Below are 21,678 nucleotides of genomic sequence, written 5' to 3' on the forward strand. Positions count from 1 at the left end.
AGGAGCCAAGCATCCAATTAACCTGACATCGTGTGCAGCCCAAATATCTGAGGATATAAGAAGAGAATTTAATATGTGGAGGCTTGGGAGAAAAGTGACTAAGAATGGAAAACAGCCCCAGTTTATTTAAAAAAAATAGGTCAGGCCCAACAAAATCTAGGCGATGCTTTCCTGGTGGTTACTGATCCAGGAGACAGAGGGAGTGCTGTGTGGGAGCAGTGTGGTTTTGATTTGAGGCAGGCATTGCTGTTGTACCACAAAGAGACAGCCAGAGGCTGACAGGCAGCACTGGGACACCACAGTGCGCGCAGCACCACTACTGCCTTCAGTTGCACTGGGAGGGGTTCTAATAGCAATTGTGAGTCATTCAGGGGATCAATCCAGGCCACGGGGCCCTAATGTGATGGAACCCTCCCAACCTCCCATCACCTGCTGAGGGGCTAATGTGCTTTCTAGAACCTTCAGCTGTGTCTCTCCCAGGGGTCTATGGCCTGCTCTGGCCTTGTGTCAATTTCAGTAGCACCCTGTAGTGCCCAGCTTCCATGCTGAGGGCCATGTAGGATCTCAGAATCTCAGAGAGGCCCTGGAAGGCAGGTACCCATACTCCACATGGTCAGCACCCGCATATATGAGCATCATCACCTGAGATCTTGACGTGCTTGAAGATTATGGGGCTCACCCCAGGAATTGTGTTTCCATGCATGGGGGCCCCAGACCTGCCTTTGAGGGTCCACAGGGCTGGTATCTAGAAACTAAGCTTAACCACAGCCAGGTTCACTCCCTCAGAACCACGCTGCCTCACCCCTTGGGAAAAGAGCATTCCCAGCTGGGAATTTGGTGCTGATGGACATCCTACCTGCTTTCTCAGGCATTCAAAGTTCATTTTAGTGAATTGAAGGTTTAGAAACATCAGAAAGAACTCTTCTCAGCTCATCTGTTATGGTTGACTATGGATTTCTTTCTTTCTTTTCTTTTTTTTTCTGAGACTCACTGTTCCATAACATGCTGGCTTGTAGGGACCAGCAGTTCTCAAAACAGATAGCACATCCGAATTCCCTGGGAGCTTTCTGACCACAGACTGCGGGCTTCCACTGTAGATTGTGAGGCAGTGGTATCTTGTGTTGCTTAAGAGTTTATATTTCCTATGGGTCCCCAGTGGAGGCTGATACTGGAGGTACGGGACCCATACTCTGAGGACCACTGCCCTTTGCTTGGGTGTCCCCTAACACTGCTTTGTCTAGTGCAATGAACAAAGAGTGGTGAGTGGTTGTGACAATTTTCAGAGAAGTGGCTTCTAGGAAGGCAGCTTAGAGGAGTGCTTGACTACATGGCCACAAAACAGCACGTGAAGAGTGGTGACAGGCAGTGGGGGAGGACTGTGCTCCTACCTCCAGGCCTGGGGAGAACATCTTCCTGTGGCTGTGCTGTCCCCATTTAGTGGGATCACGATCCTGAGTAAGTCAAGGATCTAGTGACCGAGTGTGAGGAGGGGACAGTAACCTTCAGGGCTTGTAGTGTCCGAACATCGCCACCCCAGCCACTGCCCCTGACTCTAGGGATGCTGGCAGTGAGTAAAACCAACCTACTGAATCACTGCTTCCTTCCAGGCTCACAGACCACAAGGTTTCTCTGCCAGGATCCAGGGATCCACCCTGTAGCGCAGCTGTCAAGAGACATGGGTGCAGGACAGGACATGGTGGGTGCACTCTGGCCACCTGCAGTCTTGGAAAGCTCTCTATTTCTGGTATTTTAGGAAGCAGGAATGATCCAAAAGCCCACCATGAGAATGTTTTCTCCCTCTGTGGAACTCTGGTATCCCTATAATGATGGCAGATGGGGCTAACATGGCTAACTGTTGATGCCATTATCAAGTCAGCCACGGCTTAGACCACAGGCTTAGAAGCGTGTATGGAATGACAGAAGGGTACAGAGGCATCTGGAGTGATTCTGGTGGCAGAGCCAGGTAAGAGGATGGGCAAGGAGAGTGAGGCAAAGGCAACTGAGAGAAGGACTGGATGAGGCCAGGCTACTGCACTCACCTGTGGGGTCTTGTCTTCCACAGTCTACCTCTCTCCTTTGGTGGCAACCACACGCTATGTAGGCTGTTTGGATGCTAGAAGCTCTCTTGGCATTTGGACAATAGAGCAGGCGCCGGCTCCTGGAGAAGGCCTCTGTTTTCAGGGACTGTTTGAAAGCTTGGGCTGGTGCCAGGAGGAATCATTTTTAGCCCAAAGGGCTCAGGTCGCCTTTGACTGCCGGATGCAGAAGAGACGAGCAGTCCTCGGTCCTGCAGCGACCTTCCTCTTCCTGTATTTTCCCTTGTCCTCTCTCCATGCCTTTTAGGCTTCTCACAGCTCCAGTTCCAGGTCACCCTAGACAGACTCCTATCCTCATAGGGGCCTTAGTTTCTCCATCTGTAACATAAAACCTGCCGTGGGTTCTCTTTAAATCCAGAAATCTTGGAGAAGAGTCTCCCTGGCTTCTCTGAAGCATGTTCCTGGAGCTGGCCACTGCCTTTGACTCTGTTTCTGTGCTGAGTGCTGGGCCTCCTTCCTGGGCTAGCCTGCCTTGGCTTAGGCAGCAGCTGGCTCAGGCATGGCTGAACCAAGCTTACTGTGACATAGGCTGACAGCATGGACGCTGGCGTTGTTGCGGATACTCGTTTACTGCCTGGCTCTGTGGCTTGCTAACTCTGGACTTCCACCAATAACTCTAGAACTTGAAAGATTTAAGTGGTTTTTTTCCCCCAGTCTGTGTATTCCAGCACCTTGTAGAGTTGTTACACCATCACCGAGCAATGTTTGCAAAGCTCTTAGCAGAATGGGCCCTCAATCAGAACTAACCATCATCCCCACATCGCCTGCCACCTTCCACCCTTTCTAGGTGGAGATAGGCTTAGGTTGAATGCTCCCATCCCATCCGACCTAGCAAAGACCTACCCTCTCCTGAAGGACCAGTTCAAAAACCTCTTCTCTAAGAGCCATCATCTTCTTGGCCTTGACAGATGGTGGGCGTGGTTTCCAGCACATTGGGAACATACGCTGTGTGGAGAGACTCTCAGGAAACAGTGGCACTCTGAGCATCTCAGAGGAGGCTGAGATATGCATACCCTGGGGCTCCAGCCCTTGGCAGGACCAGATGAGGGCCACTGTGCAGAGGTATAGTCCCTGAGTAGGGCAGCCATTCCAAGCAGACAGGGCTGGGACTGGAGGGTAGATGGGGTTCCACCCTGTAAGAGTACTGTATGCAGAGGGGACTTGGGCAGGGGGGTACACTGGAGCTTACTGGCCATAGCTATGGGAGAAAAGGGTACTGAAGCTGGGAGTTAGATGGGCTTTCCATCCCAGTGTACCCCCAAACCCTCCTCCTGACTTCTCAGTCATGCCCTCTGGGAATTCTCCGGAGCCTCCTTGAGCCTCCTTCCTAGGGTGGAGTGAGGACTTCTGGCCCCACAGAAGTGTCTACTAGGACACGGTCCTCCACGTATCCAGAGCCACGTGAGACAGCAGCTGAGCCTGCTCCCTGACCAAGTTCCCAGAGCGAACCTTCATCTGTGGCTTGAACCATCTTTCTAGACTGGGTGTCTGCATTCCTCCGTGGACTCCCCCCCCCCTCGGTCTCACATTTCTTTCCAAGCACAGGCACAGTGCCCTGCAGCTCAGCAGGCAGCTGTAGAAAGCAAAGCAACACCTCCTATTGCCCACTTGCCCTCAGCCTCCTTGGAGAGGACATATCTTTTGACCCACAGGGAGGATGCAGGTCTCCTTGGCCAGAGGCTGGCAGTCTTCAGAACGAGGGCTCACCTGTCTTCATTGTCTCTTTGTCTGACTCACCAATTCCCTTGTCTCATGAGTGCACTAGTGGCACGTGACAGATACTTGGCTGTCGTGGGAAACTATTCAGGGTGCCTCATAAGACCGAGAACATTGACTAGGTGCAATGCTCTGACAAGATAGTAATTGTCTCTCTTCCAATTGTTTTCAAATATGGTTGATATTGGGTCCAGCTGGATGGGTAGGGGCTCATTGAGCTTTGGGGGTAACCCTAGGCTGTTCTCTGAGCTCATTGCCATCCTGGGAAGATGAGGGCCCTAGCCAGCCTGCTAGAAGGAAGGCTTTGTTTTAGAGTCTCCTCCTTGAAGTCAATTCCTGCATCCCCTATCCCCAGAACAAGGCCAGTCTGAAGACGTCTTCTCTCTCCACTTTCTCCCTGTCACCATGCCTATGCTCTGGGTCCCCTGAGCCCTCTCAGAAGCCTCAAAGGGTGGTGACTGTGGCTTTTATCCTAGGCGTATTCCCCCATCCTTTCCCTGTGGTCTCTTCCATGGAAGCTCTTACTTCACCCTGTCCTTCTGACGGCTCCCAAGACAGAGTCCCAGCCTCAGTTTCCCTCCATGGGTCTGGGATTACACTTCATATTCATTTGTAACATTAGCTTTTGCTGTTTGCAAAAGTGGCGCCAGAAAGAATTAATTATTCATGACCCAATACCCAGTCACAATCGCTGCCAATTCTGGTGCCTTCCCCAAGTCTCCTCTCTTAATGCACCAGCAGGCACAGGTTTTAATTAAGACACAACCACACAGCCCATTCTCCTGTGTCCCCTCCTCAACCAACAGTTTGTTGTGCTCACATGGTTGTGGTCTTAAACACGTTTCCTACATTTTTTAAGGGCTACAGAGCATTCTATGGCAAGATGCTCGCCGCAGATTGTAATTAGTTTTGCTTTGTGAAGCATCTATTGACTCTAGTTTTGGTCATCATGAAATTCAGAGAGCTACCTGCTTAGGATGATACATGGCTCCCTTCTGATGTTAAGTTTAAGGAAAGCAATCGTGGGTTAAAGGATTTGTGCTTTTTAATGCGCTTAATGAATTTTTTTAACCAAAAGCCTTGGACTTAATTACATTCCCACAAGATGTGTACACAAGTGCCTTCTCTCCACCCCCTCCTCCCCTTCCATGTCCCTTTGAAGGACAAGATAAGGTTTTATTCTATTTTATCTGATCACTAGTGGGGCCCAACATTTACGCTGTGTGTTAATTTGCCATTGGTCTTTATTTGTGCATGAGCAGATGAGAAGCCGCTTCACTCCGCATTAAGTTGGGGTGTTCATCTCTTTCTTACTGGCTTGCCAGGGCGCTCTCCATAAGCACACATTACCCGTCCCTCGCCACATATGTTAGGGTGTGCCTTTCAGTCCTGTAGAAGGTGTTTATTGACTGGAACTGCCTTCATATCCGCTTGCTTGACATCTTTTCTTACGTGGCTCGATGGCATTTCAAACTCCACGTATCCAAATTGAGACTCATTATTTTCCCCCACCCCAGCCTGCTCTTCCTGCTGACTTGCTTATTTCTGTTAATGTCACCAACTATTTTCCTACTCATCCAGGCTTGAAATGTGGACGGCATCTCAGTTTCCAGGGCTGTCTCTTCCCCCATGTTCCGCCAGTTGCCAACCCATATAGGTTGTTTCTGTGCCGCGCTGGCAGGCAGCCCTTCCAACACCCCAGTGGCTCAGAAGCTCATTATGTCTTGACTGGACTTTGAAAATAGCCTCCAAAATTCCTCCGTGGACACCATTTTCTTCCTTGTCTACTCCTGCACTCTACGCTCACATTCCATTTCCAGAAGCAGTGCTCACACATGGGGCCCTGCACACAGGCGGCACAGCTCTCTATTGTCTGCTGTGTTTGATTCCACCCTCTTCGCCTGACCATGACCTTTTCTCAAAGGACCCTCCTGCTCTCTCAGCATGTACTCCCCGAGCAAGTTCGCCACCTGCCCACCCCCTACCCTTTCTGCTCAAACCACTCCTTCCTCTTAGAATTCGCTCCTGTCCCTTGTACCTTTCAAAACCCCATTGACAAAGCCCCGTGCTTCTGGCATAGCCAACTCGGCTAGGATTTCTTGACTCCCAGTTGAAGGGAATTCACCTCTTTTGTGTTGGAGCCGCTTTTGTGGAAGTGTGCTTTAGTGAAGCCTCCGCTGAGGTTGCTAAAGGTCTCAGAGTCGTCTAGAAAGTAGAATCTCTGGTGCACTCCTCCCTCCAGGACTGTTCTACACAGTGCCTCACGGCTGCAGACGGTCAGCAGTTGGCCCTAGAATTCAAAGCGACTCTTGCGCAGCCTAACGCTTGCGAACTCAAGGCCACCGTGAGAAGGGCATACCTGTCAGTCACGGGGCAGAATACAAGTCTACTTTGTAGAAGACTGAGCTGGGCCGATGAGCGCCCTTTGGGACAAATCACTGGCCACGATCTCCCCCTTTGTCCTCATGACTTGCAGCTATTTAATGCGACACCCTTCCCTTGTCCTTGGCCACCTCATTTGTCCCATTGCCTCATGCAATGTGTGGCATGTGGAAGACACCTCACAAGTTGACTGTTGAGGATAGGAAGCCGCTGGGGGAGTTCCAAGGAAAGCAAGTCCTGGCACTCAGAGTTGAGTGACACTGAGAGCCCCATGACCTTGACACACAAGTGCCTGGACCAGCTAAGAGTTTTTCCTCTCCTTAATGTATTGAAATGGAGTCAATACCAGGGGGTCAACTGTGTGCACAGCCGTCTTTAGCTCTGGAGGTGACTGCAGCCTGCACGGGAGTGTGCAATTGACACAATCTATTTTTAGCTGCCCGGAGCCCGTGACCAGCATCCCAAGCAGAAGGGTGGGCACACCTGCAGCATTTTGATGAGACAGGCCCACTTGCCAGCCAGTCTGGCCTCTCCTTGACCCAAAGGCCTGTGCTGTTAACCAGGGAAGTCTGCTGTTTCCTAGAGGCGGCAGCCGGCATGCGTCATGGGAAGGGGACATCACCCCTTTCCCCTGGCTGCTCGTCCCTGTCTAGTCTCAGGCACAGGGCAGTCCTGAGGCTGTGGCTGACACAGGAGGGAGGGACGGTGTGCTCTGCTCCAGGGGCTAGACTTTTCCCTTGACTGTTAGTCTAAGCTGATCCAGCTCATGGAAGGGCAAATATAGGACAAGGACATATATTCTCTGTGATCCAGATGGCAGTAATGACACCCTTAGATCCTTGCTGTATATACACCATGCTGACATGTGATTTGGTACCTTGTTTTTGAGGCAGGGCTGCCCACTGGGTGCTGGGGTTTATCCATCAGGCTACACTGTCTGGCCAGTGAGCCCAGGCATCCCCCTGTCTCCACCTCCCCAGTGCTAGGAGTATGCCTGAATTTTTACATTCATAAAATGTAATGCAAAGCAGGAGCTCAGCTCAGGCTTGCCCTGAAAGCCCTTTATGTGCTGAGCTATCTCGCCAGCTCCTTGGAGGGTTTCATTAGGTTCCATGTTTATCGAGGAGGGGACAGAGATGTAATGGTCTTATACGACTTACTGAGGGCCACACAGCTAGGGACTCAGGACTGAAGCCTAGACCCCTGAATCCTAGATGAGGAAAACCAGCCTTTGCAGAAACCCACTTGGCTGTTTGTCTCGGTACCTTTTAACATGTGTCTTGCTTTGAGGCCTTTTCTGTGCCCAGCACCTAGGTGAACATATTGTAAAGACAGGCAGCCCTCTGGCATTACTACACTTCATTTGGGTGACCTCTGACCTCCACCACCACTCTTAACCTCAGGGGTGAGGGCCAAGTAGCAGGCCTGGGGGCATGGAGACTCAGAGGGGCAGTTGTTGCCAGTACTCAGGCAGGAGGAAAGCCAGTGTGGGGACTCACTCAAGGTAAAACGAGAATCAGAATCCAGGGGCTGAGAGAACAGCCCTGGCATAGTAGAGCACAGGAGGCCCACATTTGACGGTGGCAAGTCTAATTGTAACTTGGTATGAGGTTGTGGGGTCAGAGAAGCTCGGGGGCTTCCTTCCCTATGTGCATTCCTGTCCACGAGATTTGAATTGTTTTAGTGAACATTTACAATATGCCCAGCCTTTTTCTAGGTACTTAAAAAAAAACCTAATTTCTCTAATTTTCAGTGTAATCTTAAGAAATACGGGTATTTTGTTTTCATTTTAGAGGTGGAGAACTAAGCCACACAGTGGAGTGGTTAATAACACTGCCTGACATTGGGTGACTAATGTATTTAGTCATTTCTCCACTACTGTAATAAAATACCCAAGGCTGGGTAATTTATAAAGAAAGGGGTTCCTATAGCTTATGGTTCTGAAGGTTCAAGGGCATGGCATTATCTTCTGCTCTGACGAAAGCCTCTTGGCAGCAGGAGCACACATGTCTGAAAAAGAGGACAATGGGCAGTGGTGGCTCACGACTTTAATCCCAGCATTTGGGAGGCAGAGGCAGGCAAATCTGTAGGCATTCGTTTTGGGGGGTACTTTACTGGGGTCTTTTACCTCTACCTCCCTTCTATCCTACTCCACCCATGTACCTTCCAATCCCCAACGAGAGACAGAAAAGAGTAGAGCAGAAAGGGGCATTAATATTGTTAGACTACTACTTCCTGCTGATAAGGGGCGTTGAGTTTTGTGGGGCAAGTCCAATCTTCCCTGTCAGGCTATCCAGTTTCTTCTTCTCCTCATCTCTTTGCTCACAGCCACTTGACAAACCACAACAGCAACTAGGCACATCAGGTGGAGCGGCAGCCTCCACAGATGCTCTCCGTGTTTTCCCGTTTACACCCTCTCAAGAGTCCTTAGACTTCCAAGTGTAAACTATCTGCAGCTGGCAGAAATTACACCCCTCCTAGAGCATGAGATAATCACAGTCAGCAGCTGTGGACAGTCTGAAGCAGCCGCCTATCCCACACCCGGGAGTAAAGCAAAACCATATTCCCATAGCATAACTTAACTGGGTTCTTAAAGAAACCAAAATTCTCACTACACAGATCTCTGAGTTGGAGACCAGCCTGGTCTACAGAGTGAGCTCCAGGACAGCCAGGGCTACTCAGAGACATTCTCTCTGGAAAAACCAAAAATCAAACACACACACACACACACACACACACACAGAGAGAGAGAGAGAGAGAGAGAGAGAGAGAGAGAGAGAGAGAGAGACAGACAGACAGACAGACAGAGAGAGAGAGAGAGAGAGACAGAGACAGAGACAGAGACAGAGAGACAGAGACAGAGAGACAGAGAGAGACAGAGAGACAGAGACAGAGAGACAGAGACACAGAGAGAGACAGAGACACAGAGAGATACAGAAACACACAGAGAGACAGAGAGTCTTGCTCTTCATAAAGACACCCTTAAGAACTAATTAGCTCCCCATGAAACAGTGAGGTTAATTACTTTCATGGGCATGTCTGCAGTGACCTGGCCACTCTACCTTTTAAAGTTTCCTCCACCTCCAACCTCACTACAGTGAAGATCAATCCTTAAATACGTGAGCCCTTCACGGATAAGCCACTGCTGTTTGAGAGCAGCACCACCTCCCACCTTCCCCACAAGTCTGTCCTCCCCTTTCTTGAGTGTTTCCTTCTGATCTCAGTAAAGAAAGATAGTGTTTCCCCATTTGACAGATATGGAAACGGAGACCACTCAGTTTGTAAAAGCTGGAACTGAGGTCAATCCGGGTCTGCTTGGAGCATCAGAGGCCTTCTGTCAGTCATGCGGTCAAGATGCTGTCAGTCATGTAGATGCCGTTGCCAATTAGAGCTGGGCTGGTGGAGGAGGGAGGGGAGGAGAATGGAACTCTCTGAAGCAGGACTAACTTGGACCCCCTCTCTCCCTTTAGGTGAGCAGTGCTCCCCCACAGCCCCCTCAGCCTGTCATCCCAGCCAAGCCTGTACAATGTGTCCACCACGTGTCCACACAGCCCAGCTGCCCAGGACGGGGCAAGATGTCCAAGCTGCTGAATCCAGAGGAGATGACATCGAGAGATTACTATTTCGACTCGTACGCTCACTTTGGGATCCACGAGGTAATACACCCAGGCTGCGACCGGTGGGACGGGTATAGCCATATCATTTCCTTCTAGTTTTCAGAGGTGGCAAAGCATGTGTGTCCAACTCTGTACCCACCTCAAAGCGAACCCCTCTGATGCCCCTGAACCCTGACCCTCTCTCCATCCTGTAAGTCCCTTTGGGACAGTGATGGTTAAGGCAGGGCCTGGAGCAGGTGGGTAGGTAGAAGTGGGTGTTTGTGCATTACGCCTATAATCCCAGCACCGGAGAGCCTAAGGTGAGGTCAGAGAACTGCTGAGAATTTGAGACCAGCCTGGGTTACATAGTGGGTTCCTGGTCAGACCAAATCACAAAGAGAACTATTTGGAACAAATGAATCACAAAAAAATAATAGGGGGGGGGAACCAAGAGGTGCTTTGGGCTTATTTGTTTTTACCTTCCAAACCTGTGTCTATCACTAACCACCAGCCCCAGATGCCCTGGATATCCTACACATCACTGATGCTGACGAAGAGCTGAAGTGCTTGGAGCCAATGTAACTGAGGCTGATCTGGTCTCCTGGAGGTCCGGATGCCGGTTCATTTGTGGGAGGGGCATCTCCAGAGAAAGAGCTGAGAGTGAGACCTTATAGACAGCCCACCCCCCACCCTACCCCTGCCCCTGAACTCTGATTCCCTCTTTGGAAGTTCTCAAGTGAATGCCCAGTCCCCTGCTCAAAGAGGGAAGACTTGTATCAGGCCTAGAACAGAAGCAAGCCTTGTGGCTATTGTGAGTGCAGAACCGAGCCCCAAGCCACAGCTCATTATGTAATTCTCTAGCATTGTTCCACTGCCCCCTAAGCAGTTAGCATCGTCTGCTGCTTGCCAAGTGCTGGGCACAGTTCTAGGCATGTCATATGCATCATTTCCACTTGCTCCTACTAAGAAGACATGCCCACCATCCCTAACCAGAGGGAGGAAGGTACCTCGGAAGAAGAGAATGCTTACTGCCTCTGGCTTCCTGGCTGTGATGATGTCTCTGCAGGCCAGCTCCTGTGGCTCCCGGAAGGCCTGCTTCCATCCAAACTCCCAGGCTGCTGCCGGGGAGGTTTCTAATATCAGTAGTCAGCGGTTTATAGTTGTGAAATGCTCATTGTGTTCTGGGTGTTGTTCCAAGCATTTTGGATTATTGGCTCACTTATTCAGCTTAACCCTATGCTGCTGCTGCTGCTGCTGCTGCTGCTGCTGCTGCTGCTGCTGCTGCTGGGTTCACAGGTGATCCGCGGCCTTAAACCAGCCTGGCCCTCATCCTAAATGTGGTTTCGAATAAGGCTAGGAACTAGGGGAGACAGCTAGAAATCCAACCTTTCTACTGTGGCTCAGAGACTTAATTTCTAACTGCCTCATCACACACCTTTTAAAGAGCTTCCTTCCTCCCTGCCCCCCATCTCCCCCATGCCACAGAAATCTTGTGGGTTGAGTGGACTCAGTTGCTTCTGCTGGATCCTTGGCAGCCTCCATGGAAACAGAGGGTAGTGGTGAGGAGGGTAGAGATGAGGAAGGTGGGGGCCCCGCCCGTTCACCCCCCGACTCCCATCTACCTTTTTGATCAGGGGCCCAGTCTTGCCTAGCCTAAGGAGGTCAGACGGGCTCTGTGCTGCCTTGTGTATGAATGGTGAGCCTGGGACTGTGCGGAGGACTTAGGATCAGTGGCCTTTTCCAAGGGTCCTGGTCCTGAAAGGGGCAGATGTCTGCTCAGGAATGCAGCTGCACCTTTAGACTATCTTTGGCCCCCACTTCCCTTCCTGCATTAATCCATGCTAAGGCCGTGTAGATTCTATGCAGCAGAAAGGACTCCTGAAAGTGTCCATTCCAGAGAAAGCGCACACTTATGCAGCAGACTCTAAGAGCCTGTAGCTCTGGGTTCCCACCTCGGCTGACAAGTGGTCTTTTCATTACTATATAGTATTGCTGTCAAGAGCCACCATGACCAAAGCAGCTTCTAGAAGAAAGCATTTAACTGGGGATTTACTTACCGTTTCATAGGCTTAGTCTGTGATCGTCATGGCAGGAAGTAGACAGGCAGTAGCTGAGAGCTCATAGGTAATTCAAGAGTAAGAAAGGGAAAGAAAGCGAGAGAGAGAGAGAGAGAGAGAGAGAGAGAGAGAGAGAGAGAGAGAGAGACAGACAGACAGACAGACAGAGGGAGGGTCAGGGGGAGGGAGGGAGAGAGGAGAGAGGAAGTACAGGTCTGATGAGCCAACCCCCAGTGACACGTCTCCTCCAACAAGGCCACATTTCCTAAACCTTCCAAACACTCCACCAACTGGGAACCAAACATTCTCTTTTGAAACCATTTTCTTTCAAACCTCCACAACTGGGAACTATAACCTGGACCCAAAATGGCTTGGCCTGCCTCAAGCCCTCCCCCACCCCCCACTGTAAAGTAAAGGAGCCCTAAGCACACTGAGGACAGCCTCCTCTGTCTCTCCTCATTGACATCAGGAAGCCTCCCTCTGAATTGCTGGGCCAACTCCAGGCCCACACAGCAATTTCCTGGCCTATTTTTGGCTCTTTCAGGACTTGACATCCCTGGCTGTTACTCTGGGCTCCTTGCACATTGTCAAGGCTTTGAGTGTGTGTGTGTGTGTGTGTGTGTGTGTGTGTTTGAGTGGGAATCCACATGTCCGTGCATTTTGAGACAGGGTTTCACTACATAGCATTGTTGTCCTTGAACTCACAACAGCCCTCTTGCCTCAGCCTCCCAAATGCTGAGATTGCAGACTGAGCTGTCAAGCCCTGCTCTGTCCATCTGTATTCATTGGCTGCTGATCTGTCCACTTGTCAGTGGAAGGCAGTGTCATAGTGGACATGTGAGGTAGGAGATTGGCCTGACTCTGTTTGGGAGAGAGCCAGTAACTGAATACCAGATGAGGTACCCTCAGTCAGGTGTTTTAATGAAAACCCAAACTTATATATGGTCTAGCGCAGACTAACGAATGTGCAAGTCATAGATACCATTTCTACCCTCACTCAGCCTTAGCCTCTTCTCATGGGGAAGTGCTTCTGCACCCCTATCTTCAATCCCTCTTGTTGCTCTTGTGGGCTGTCTCCATACCTAGCTAAGGTAACATACAGGTTCTTTAAAAGCACTGTGCCTAGGTGGGTGACCTTCACACCTGTGACTTTTTTTTAGGGTGTGGCTCCTGGAACAGGGATGGGCTGAGCAGTGCTCTGTGCAGACAGACTTATCTCCTGTGCCTTAGCAGCAGGGATCTGCTCATCACCAGAAAGCTCACAGAGATGCTTTGCTTGGACATTCTAGGCAGGGCCTCCAGGTGCCCAGAGTGAGCAGGTTGTCTTTGTGATAGACCTCTGACATCAATAGGGTAGTAAACCAATGGTGGTCAGAGAGCGTGGCTGAATGTGTGGGTGAGTGGACAGAGCACGGTTCCTCTGTAAATGTGGACACAATGGGAGTTAGGAAAAGGCTGCGAGAGAGATGATCCTGGACCTTTATACTCTTTCCAGCCATGGTTTCACTCAAGAGGGTAGAACCAGGAGAAGATGACCATGACCTTCTGACAGAACCCAGAATGGGTGCTGTGGGCTACCTGAGGCCTTCAAAGGGGAGGGGGCATCCTCTACGTCATCAAGAGCCAGCCCAAATCTTGGCATCTGTCTATTGGTCAGGGCTGGGCCTGGGACAGCAGCCTGGAAGAGGGTCTCTGTCTGTGTGGCCTGACAGCTGGCTAGCACTTGTGAGTGCCTTCCACAAGTGTCTTCTGTTAAGGACGTTCCTGGGCAATCCGGCATAACCCCCTCAGCCTAGTGCTGACACTGCTGTGAAACTTTCTGCACTTACTTAATCATCACACCAGCTCTAGACATAGGTGCTATTGTGGTGTTGCTTTGCAGACCAAAGCTTAGGGACAGGGCACTCGGTGATAGGCTGTCCTATCCTGTCCTGTCCTGTGGATAGAGCTTAACCACAGTGGGGCTATGGAGCAGGTGCAGGGGTTGAGGCTTCAGCGTCTGTGTGCATGGCCGTATGCTCTACACTATTGTCTTCTGGTTTATTGAACATGTCTAGAGTGCCCTTGCCTGTTCTGGGGATGGGGCCTTGTACACTTGTGACACTGGGGTCTAGGGAGGTCTCCTGAAGAGAGAGGTTTCAGTTCATCCTCAAAGTAAAAGCCAGAAGGAAACCTGGTTTAAGTAAATCCTGACCTGATAACACTGAGGCCACCAGGCCTGGGGCAGCAGAGGACGTGGCAGCTGGGCTTCAGAGTAGTTCCTGACTCCTTTCTCCTTCCATGTCTCAAGAGAACTTTCTCTTTGATCTACTGTAACCCGGAAACACAAGAGAAAGAATTCTTGGTGATACCGTACAGCCTAGCCAAGGGGGTGCATGACTACAGTACCTTTGCACAGGGCTCTGAAAGTGTGGGTGGAGACTACCAGGACTAAGTAGGCACAGGGTCACAAGACCAGGCACAGTCAAATACGTCAACACTTTTCTCTTGGTAATTGAGAACACACAAATATATCTCAAAACTAGTAAGGACATAGTGGTTTCAAAACACAAACAATCTGACCTAATTTGTCACTTTTGGGGTATTGCATCTCCAAGCTCAGGTGATGTGCACTTTGCAAGTACACGGAAATAACCATTGAGATAGATCCTCTTCAGGGTCCGTTAGCTTTCCATTACTGTGACAAAATGGCTGAGATAATCAACTCAGGAGAAGAAAGCTTAATTTGAGCTCAGATTTTAGCAGTTCCTCGAAGAGGCAGCATATTCATGATGGGAGTGCATGATGGGCCAGATGCTGTCCTCAGAGTGGCCTGGAAGTGAAGAACTAGGAAGGGATGGAAGTCCCAAATTATCCCTTTTGGGGACCCGCTTGATGACCCAACCTCCACCTACTAAAGGTTCTACAGTTCTGCTAGTGACACAGTCTGGGGACCAACCTTCAACACAGGCAGCTTTGGAGACCCTCAAAATCTGAATAGCACTGTCACTCAACAAAACTCAATCCCCAGCAAAAGACTGAAATCAGAACGTGTGCTCATTAAAGTGAATTAGAGCCAGGGCTGGAGGCTCACATCTAACCTCATGGCTACTCATGAGGCTCAGGCAGGAGGATCACAAGTTCAAGGCCAGCCTGGGCGACACTGAGTTCCAGGTCCACCTGTACAGGCTGGTGAGATGCTGCCTCACAATCAAGGGTAGAGGAGAAAGGGAACAGAAAAAGCCAATGTCAATGGTTATATAACTTGTGTGAGACACAACGTCAACTCCAGCACTGGAACAAACAAAATTAAAAACCTAATGAAGTTTATCCAGAAAAATCCTCAATGGTCAGAAATTAAACTGTTCTTCTTTGTAACCCATGTACCAGGGAAGAAAACACAAGTGGAATTAGAAAGCACCCCAGACTACATGATTGCAAAAGGCCAACACATCAAAATGTGTGGGATGCAGTGCAAGTAGTATTTATAATGATTCTTAACCTGTGGGTCATGACCCCCTTGGGGGGTCACACATTACATATCCTGCATAACAGATATTTACATTATGATTTGTATAAGTAGCAAAATTACAGCCATGGAGTGCCAACAAAATAATTTTGTGGTTGGGGGTCACCACTACTTGAGAAACCATATTAAAAGGCCACAGCATTGGGAAGGTTGAGAACCACTGATTTAGAAGGAAATTAAATGCTTCCCTTATGTACAAATGTAAAAACAGAAAACCAAAGTCCAAGATCAAAGCTTCTACCTTTCAAAAGCAGAGAAATAAGAACACACATGAAACTCAAGTCAAAGAAAGGAACCGATACAGATGGGAGTACGTCAACGAAATAAAAACCAAATGGTAGAGAAAACCACCAAAGCCCAAAGTTTTGAATTTAGTAGTGCACATTAACTGTACAAAGTGCCCGATTTCATCGTGACATTTCCACAGTGACTATTGTTTATTTTGATTTTATTTACCCTAATCACCCTTTCTTGTGCCTCCCCTGATCTTCACAAAACACCCCTTTTCTTCTTCCGCATCTTTATGAACAACTGGATTCTGCATATGTAAGAAAATACGCCTGTCTTTCTGAGTCTGGCTTACTGTGCTTAACATGGTGACCTCTGGTTCCTGCCAGTCTCCCTCAGGAGACGTGCTTTCTTCCTGTTTTTGCATGAGTAGTGCTCCCCTGTGTAGGTGTGTGTGAGGAGTGGGCTGGCAGGATCCTAAGGTAGTTTCACTTGCAGTTTTTGGAGGAATCTCCCTTCGGATGACTGTAAGGACAGCACTGCTTTAAATCCCCACCAATGGTTTCTCCACACCCTCACCAGCATTGTTTGCTTTGTGTTTTGTTTTCCTCACAATAGTTGTTCAGACTGGGTGAGAGAATCTGAACACAATTTTAATATGCATTTCCCTGATGACTAAGAATGGAGGGTTTTTTTCTCCTTGAATTCATTGGACATTTTGTCTTTCTTCTTTGAGAAGTATCTGTTCAGTTCATTTGCCCATTTATTGATTGGATTATTTGTTCTCTTCGTTTTTGTTTTTGGAGCTATTTATATATTTCTGAATATTAATCTCTCCCCAAATGTGTAGCTGGCAAAAATTTCCTCTGTCTCTCTACTACTTCCTTTGCTGTGAGAAGCCTTCTAATTTCATGGAATCCCATTTGTTTTGTTATCATTTGCGCGTTACTGAAGCCCTGCTAGAAAGTCCTCACCTGGGCCTAGTTCATTAAGTATTCCTTTTCAAAATTTCAGGTCTTACACATTAAGATCTTTGATCTGTTTTAAGTTGGATTTTATACAGGGTGAGAGCTAGGGATCTATTTACACTCATCTACCTGTGAATATCCAGTTTTCCTAGTATTATTTGTTGAAAAAAGCTATCTTTTCTTCAACATCCCTTTTCTCACTTTACTGAGCCTCATGGATTTCTGTGTCCTCTAGTCTATTCCTTTACTCAGCGCGTTGGCCTTTGTACCAGCACCATGCTGTTTTTGTCACGGTGGCTCTGTAGTGTAGCCTGAGATCAGGTATGTGATACCTTCCACGTTGCCCCTTTTGTTCAAGATTACTTTGCATCCTGGATGTTTTGTGTTGTTACAGGGACTTTAGGTTTGGTTTTTCTGGTTCTTTGAATGTCATTGGAATTTTAATGGGGATTGTATTAAATTCACTTGTTACTCTAATGAGGCCAGGCTCACAGTAGTTATCCCATGAGAATATTTCTTATTTTCTGGGTATTTCCCTGGGCTTCTTTCCAGTGTTGTATAGTTTTCATTGCAGATGTCTTTTACATCTGTAGTCAGATTCATTCCTACATATTTTTAAGGCTACTGTGAATGAGATGGCTTTTTGCATTTCATATTTATTATTGGTGTCTAAGAAAGCTACAGATATTTGCACATTGATCTTATACTCTGAAAGTGTTTGTCAGGGATAAGATTTTTCAGAGTCCTTAGTGTCTTTTAGTAGCAGGATCATGGATTCTGGGAATAGAAATACTTTGACTTCCTCCTTTCTGTCCCCTTTAATTTTCCTCTCTTCTTACTGCTCTAGCTAAGAAGTTAAGCATCATTCTGAGAAAGTATCACTCTGGTCTTATTCTCAAGTTTTAAAGGAAAAGTTTTTAGTTTCCCCATTTAGCACAGTGTGGCTATATGTTTGCTCTATATCACTCAAAAGTAAGTTTTCAAAGACAAATTAATAACACTAACCTAGACTATTTAAGAGGGAGGGAGGGAGGTTAAAGAGAGAGACAGAGAGAGAGAGAGAGAGACAGAGAGAGACAGAGAGAGAGAGAGAGAGAGAGAGAGAGAGAGAGAGAGAGAGACAGAGACAGAGACAGAGACAGAGACAGAGACACAGAGACAGAGACAGAGACAGAGACAGAGACAGAGACAGGCAGAGACAGACAGAGACAGACACAGAGACAGAGAAACAGAAACAGAGCCCAAACCCTCAGGAAATACTATTAAAACTACAATGTTCCTATGCACTAAAGTTGCTACAAATTACCCACTACACTAAGTTTCCAAGATGTGAAAGGCCAACAGAGTTGACTGGAGCTTAAGGAGGACAACTGTTTAATGGTCCCTTCTTGGATCTCTTGTGCTGTGCTGCGCTGTGCTGTGCTGTGCTGTGCTGTGCTGTGCTGTGCTGTGCTGTGCTGATCCTTTCTTTGCTTTAGGCAAGCTTGAGCAGGTTTGGACATAAACTTCTTTTCTTATAACTCTCAGCTATCTTTCAAGTAGACTTTTTTATTTTATTTTTTAATTATTATTTTTTTACTTTTACATATACATTTATATTCTTACACATATATACAATAAACTACATACATCATCAAGAAGGACCATGAAACAATTAGGAATTATATAAATGTTACATTCATAGTGTTTTGCCTATTTGTATTTGACAACCTTAGAGAAAACACTTTTCCTACCTTGGTGAGGCTATAATTCTGAGTTTAAATAAACATCTATCATATCTCATCTCTATCAACCTACAAACATCTATGTAGACCTAAAAATGTCTTAACCCCTAAACAACTAAGCTTAATTTTAAAACAAGCCACAGGGCAAAATGTCCCCATTTCTGCCACAGACAGAATTCTGCCTAAACATGGGCAAGCTTAGACACAGGCAGAGTTGATGGCCAAACAGGGTAAGCAAGTCCTCTAAAGTTCCTGCCTCACAAATGTATCTGCCAGATATATTGGGCCAGAAGGCTGAAGATGATGCTCCAATATTATAGAGAATTTTGGGTGACTGTCTAGGCAGTGAACTGTCTCTGTCGTTTTCTCATTTTGGAAGCTGCTAACTTGTACTTCCTGTTTACTCAGATAATTAATTTTATTCCTTCTCAAGCCTCTGATGGGGGTTGAAGACCAGATAGTTTAGTTTTATAATCAAGTGGACTTTTAAAGCAGGCTTAGCTTGGGATGAGGCACGTGACCTGTACGTATCATAGCATCCTCACTAACTACCCAGAAATGTCAGTGGTTCCAGAAGACATTACCGGGATGATTCAGTCGCCTATGATCCGTATGTGCTCCAGGGACCCAGATGTGCTGCCAGATGCCCTGAGTCCCCTGACCGCATCTTTCTCCTTCTTTCACTGCAGGAAATGCTGAAGGATGAGGTGAGGACACTCACGTATCGGAACTCCATGTACCACAATAAGCATGTGTTCAAGGACAAAGTGGTGCTAGATGTTGGGAGTGGCACAGGGATCCTCTCCATGTTTGCTGCCAAAGCAGGGGCCAAGAAGGTGTTTGGGGTAAGCATGTCGCCCTCCGTCGTGTTGGCTTCTGCTGAGTGGTCCATGCCTCTGCTTCTCTCTGGACCCTCCTATAAAGACCCACCCTGGTCCACCACCTCTTTTTTCTATTTATGTGGTGTGTTAGGATGGAACACAGTGCATGCTAGGCAAGTGCTGCACCACCAAGCCGCCTCCCCAGTCTCGGTCCATCTCTCTTGCTAGAGGAGCAGAGAAAATCAATCACAGTGCAATCATAGAAACGGAGGAAGAGAATGAAAGGGGGAGATGGCCAAAAAGGAAAAAGAGGAGCTAAGGTCCACAGCCTGGCCAGTGGGTTCCCCAGGATAAGTGGTCTTCATACTTGATGTCCCTGGACTCAGCCTCGCCCTCATCCAACTGCCTGAAAGGGCCTGCAGCCTGTTGCAAGAGGCCTGGGAAGCAGTTAGGATATGGAGATGCTGTGTTCATCAATGCTAACCTCAGAAACGACATGTGTATGGGGTGACAGGGTGGCATGAAGGGGAAGAGGACAGGAAGACCACCCACAGGGAATGGAACCTGGAAGCCAAGGGCCTGATAACCAAGGGAGGGCACATCCGGTGGTTTCTGTCCCCTTAGTTATATCACCTAGGGATATCACTTGGTTATTTCCAACACCAAAGGTAGACATTGGCCAAGGACGTCAGTAACCCCCTCAGTGATCTTCTGCAGTAACTTCTCAAGAGAGCTGAACCTTCCTGAGCCCCAGGGCCTTAACCCCAGCTCTCTGTCAGAGAGCAAGGTAAAGCGTAGGGAATGCCCTTCTGCTCCCAAAACCTTCTTACAAGACATCATACGCTTCTAGTCCCTGAGATGAGTCTTGGCCTCCAACCACTCCCACGAAGCCCGGCTCTCAGCTGATGGTCAATTTATTTCTTAAATACTTTTGTTCTTCCTTAGAGATGTTGGGACCCTGAAAAGACTTCCCTGCAAAAGGGAATAGATTCTGTCAAAGGAAGAGTCCAAGCAAGGTTATGTATATTAGCTGTAGTTACTATAAGAAAATACCTGAGACAATCCATTTAAAAAGATGGAAGGTTCTTTTTGGCTCAGTTTCGAAGGTTCCACTTCATGGTCAGTTGGTTCCTCTGTCTGGGCCTATGATAAACCATCACATCATAAGATGGTGAGAGCATGTGGTGAAGGAAGGTCTCACTTCCTGGTTGGGGTGGGGTGGGGGGAGGAAGAAAGAAGAAGAGGAGGGCATATGACCCTGATATCACATTCAAGGACATGTATCCAATGACCTAACTTCCTCCCACCAAATTCCACCTCTTAAAAGTTCTTCCAGTGCCAGTAACACCAACAGGCCGAGGGCTGAGCTATCAGCACAAGGGCCTTTAGGGAACACTTAGCCAAATCTGCTCACGGGCTCAGAGTTAGCTTTTGTGGATGTGCCTCAGTAGAAGAGAACCTTAAGACCAGCCCAGAGAACTGTCCTGAACTTTCTGTTCAAGAATGTGCCCACTTTACCCAGGCAGGACTTAGTGGAGGGATGTAGAGGGAGGTTCATGGCCACCCTTCTGTCCCTCCTCAGGAGCTTAGTCTGTCCTGCTTTTGCCCATCCCCCCCCCCTCTTTGCAGGATGGTGAGAACAGCAAGCTAATCCTTTCTGCCTCTAGGCAAAATGGTTCATTTAGTAAAATGACACCAGTCACCCAATCAGAGGGCCAGGTTTTTGTTTTCTATTGTGTACCCATGGCCAACACCATGCATCTCTCTGGACATCATCAACTTTTCCACATATTCAGTTGGTTCCAGGTATTGTGGGAGATTACCATTGCTGTATCAAAATACCGGGGGTAATCCACTTAGAAGGGAGGGCTATTTTGACTCAGCTTCAGAGGTCTTGGTACGAGGTCGTTGGCCCTATTGCTTCAGGCCTGTGGTGAGGCAGCATATCATTGTAGGATCATTTGATGAGGCAAAGCTGCTTCCCTCATGGAGGCCAGAAATCAAAGAGAGGAAGAAGAGGAGGAACTCAGGCCTCCATGTTCCCCTCAAAGGCATGTCTCCAATTACCTAACTTCTTACTAGGCCCCATTGCTTCCCAGTAGTGCTGCATGCTGGGATTTTTTCCCAGCATTCAACACGGTGAACCTTTGAGGACTTTGAAGGCTCAGAGTTTAGCAGGCAGCTGTGCTTTTTAAACCCCTGTCTCTTTTGTTCTCTGTGCTTTCTAGATCGAATGTTCCAGTATTTCTGACTACTCGGAGAAGATCATTAAGGCCAACCACCTGGACCATGGTAAGACCCACCTCTGAGCCTTTCCACACTGTGGGTTCAGGGCCGGCACTTTCCAGTTCAGGCAGCATAGGTGAGCGCAGGAAGAGGAGAGTGCAGAACATGTGGTTTGGGGGAGAGGGGGGGGGGAGGTACAGCTCCCACGGAAGCTCTAGCTCCAAGAACCTATTCCCTGGAGTGTTACGGTTCCCTGTCATACTAGTCAGGTTACAGGTGTCCCACCCTTGTTGTCAGCCAGCCTGGTCTGGGACTGAGTCATGGTGATCATTGCCTTCTGCTGAGCCCAGACGGAG

The 21,678-nt window shown here is 48.3% G+C and overlaps 1 protein-coding gene across 1 annotated transcript in view; it reads left to right on the top strand.

Annotated features, from left to right (window-relative positions):
* The window catches only part of PRMT8 (protein arginine methyltransferase 8), an 86,179-nt gene that overhangs the window by 26,120 nt on the left and 38,381 nt on the right, over positions 1 to 21,678 (top strand). The window contains exons 2-4 of the mRNA XM_084766792.1: positions 9,665 to 9,850; positions 18,965 to 19,120; positions 21,325 to 21,388. Coding sequence (XP_084622918.1) covers positions 9,665 to 9,850; positions 18,965 to 19,120; positions 21,325 to 21,388 — 406 coding nt within the window. The remainder of the gene's footprint in view (positions 1 to 9,664; positions 9,851 to 18,964; positions 19,121 to 21,324; positions 21,389 to 21,678) is intronic.

This window comes from Acomys minous (genome assembly GCF_964271855.1).
Source record: "Acomys minous genome assembly, chromosome: 17".
In the NCBI taxonomy this organism is placed as follows: Eukaryota; Metazoa; Chordata; class Mammalia; order Rodentia; family Muridae; genus Acomys; species Acomys minous.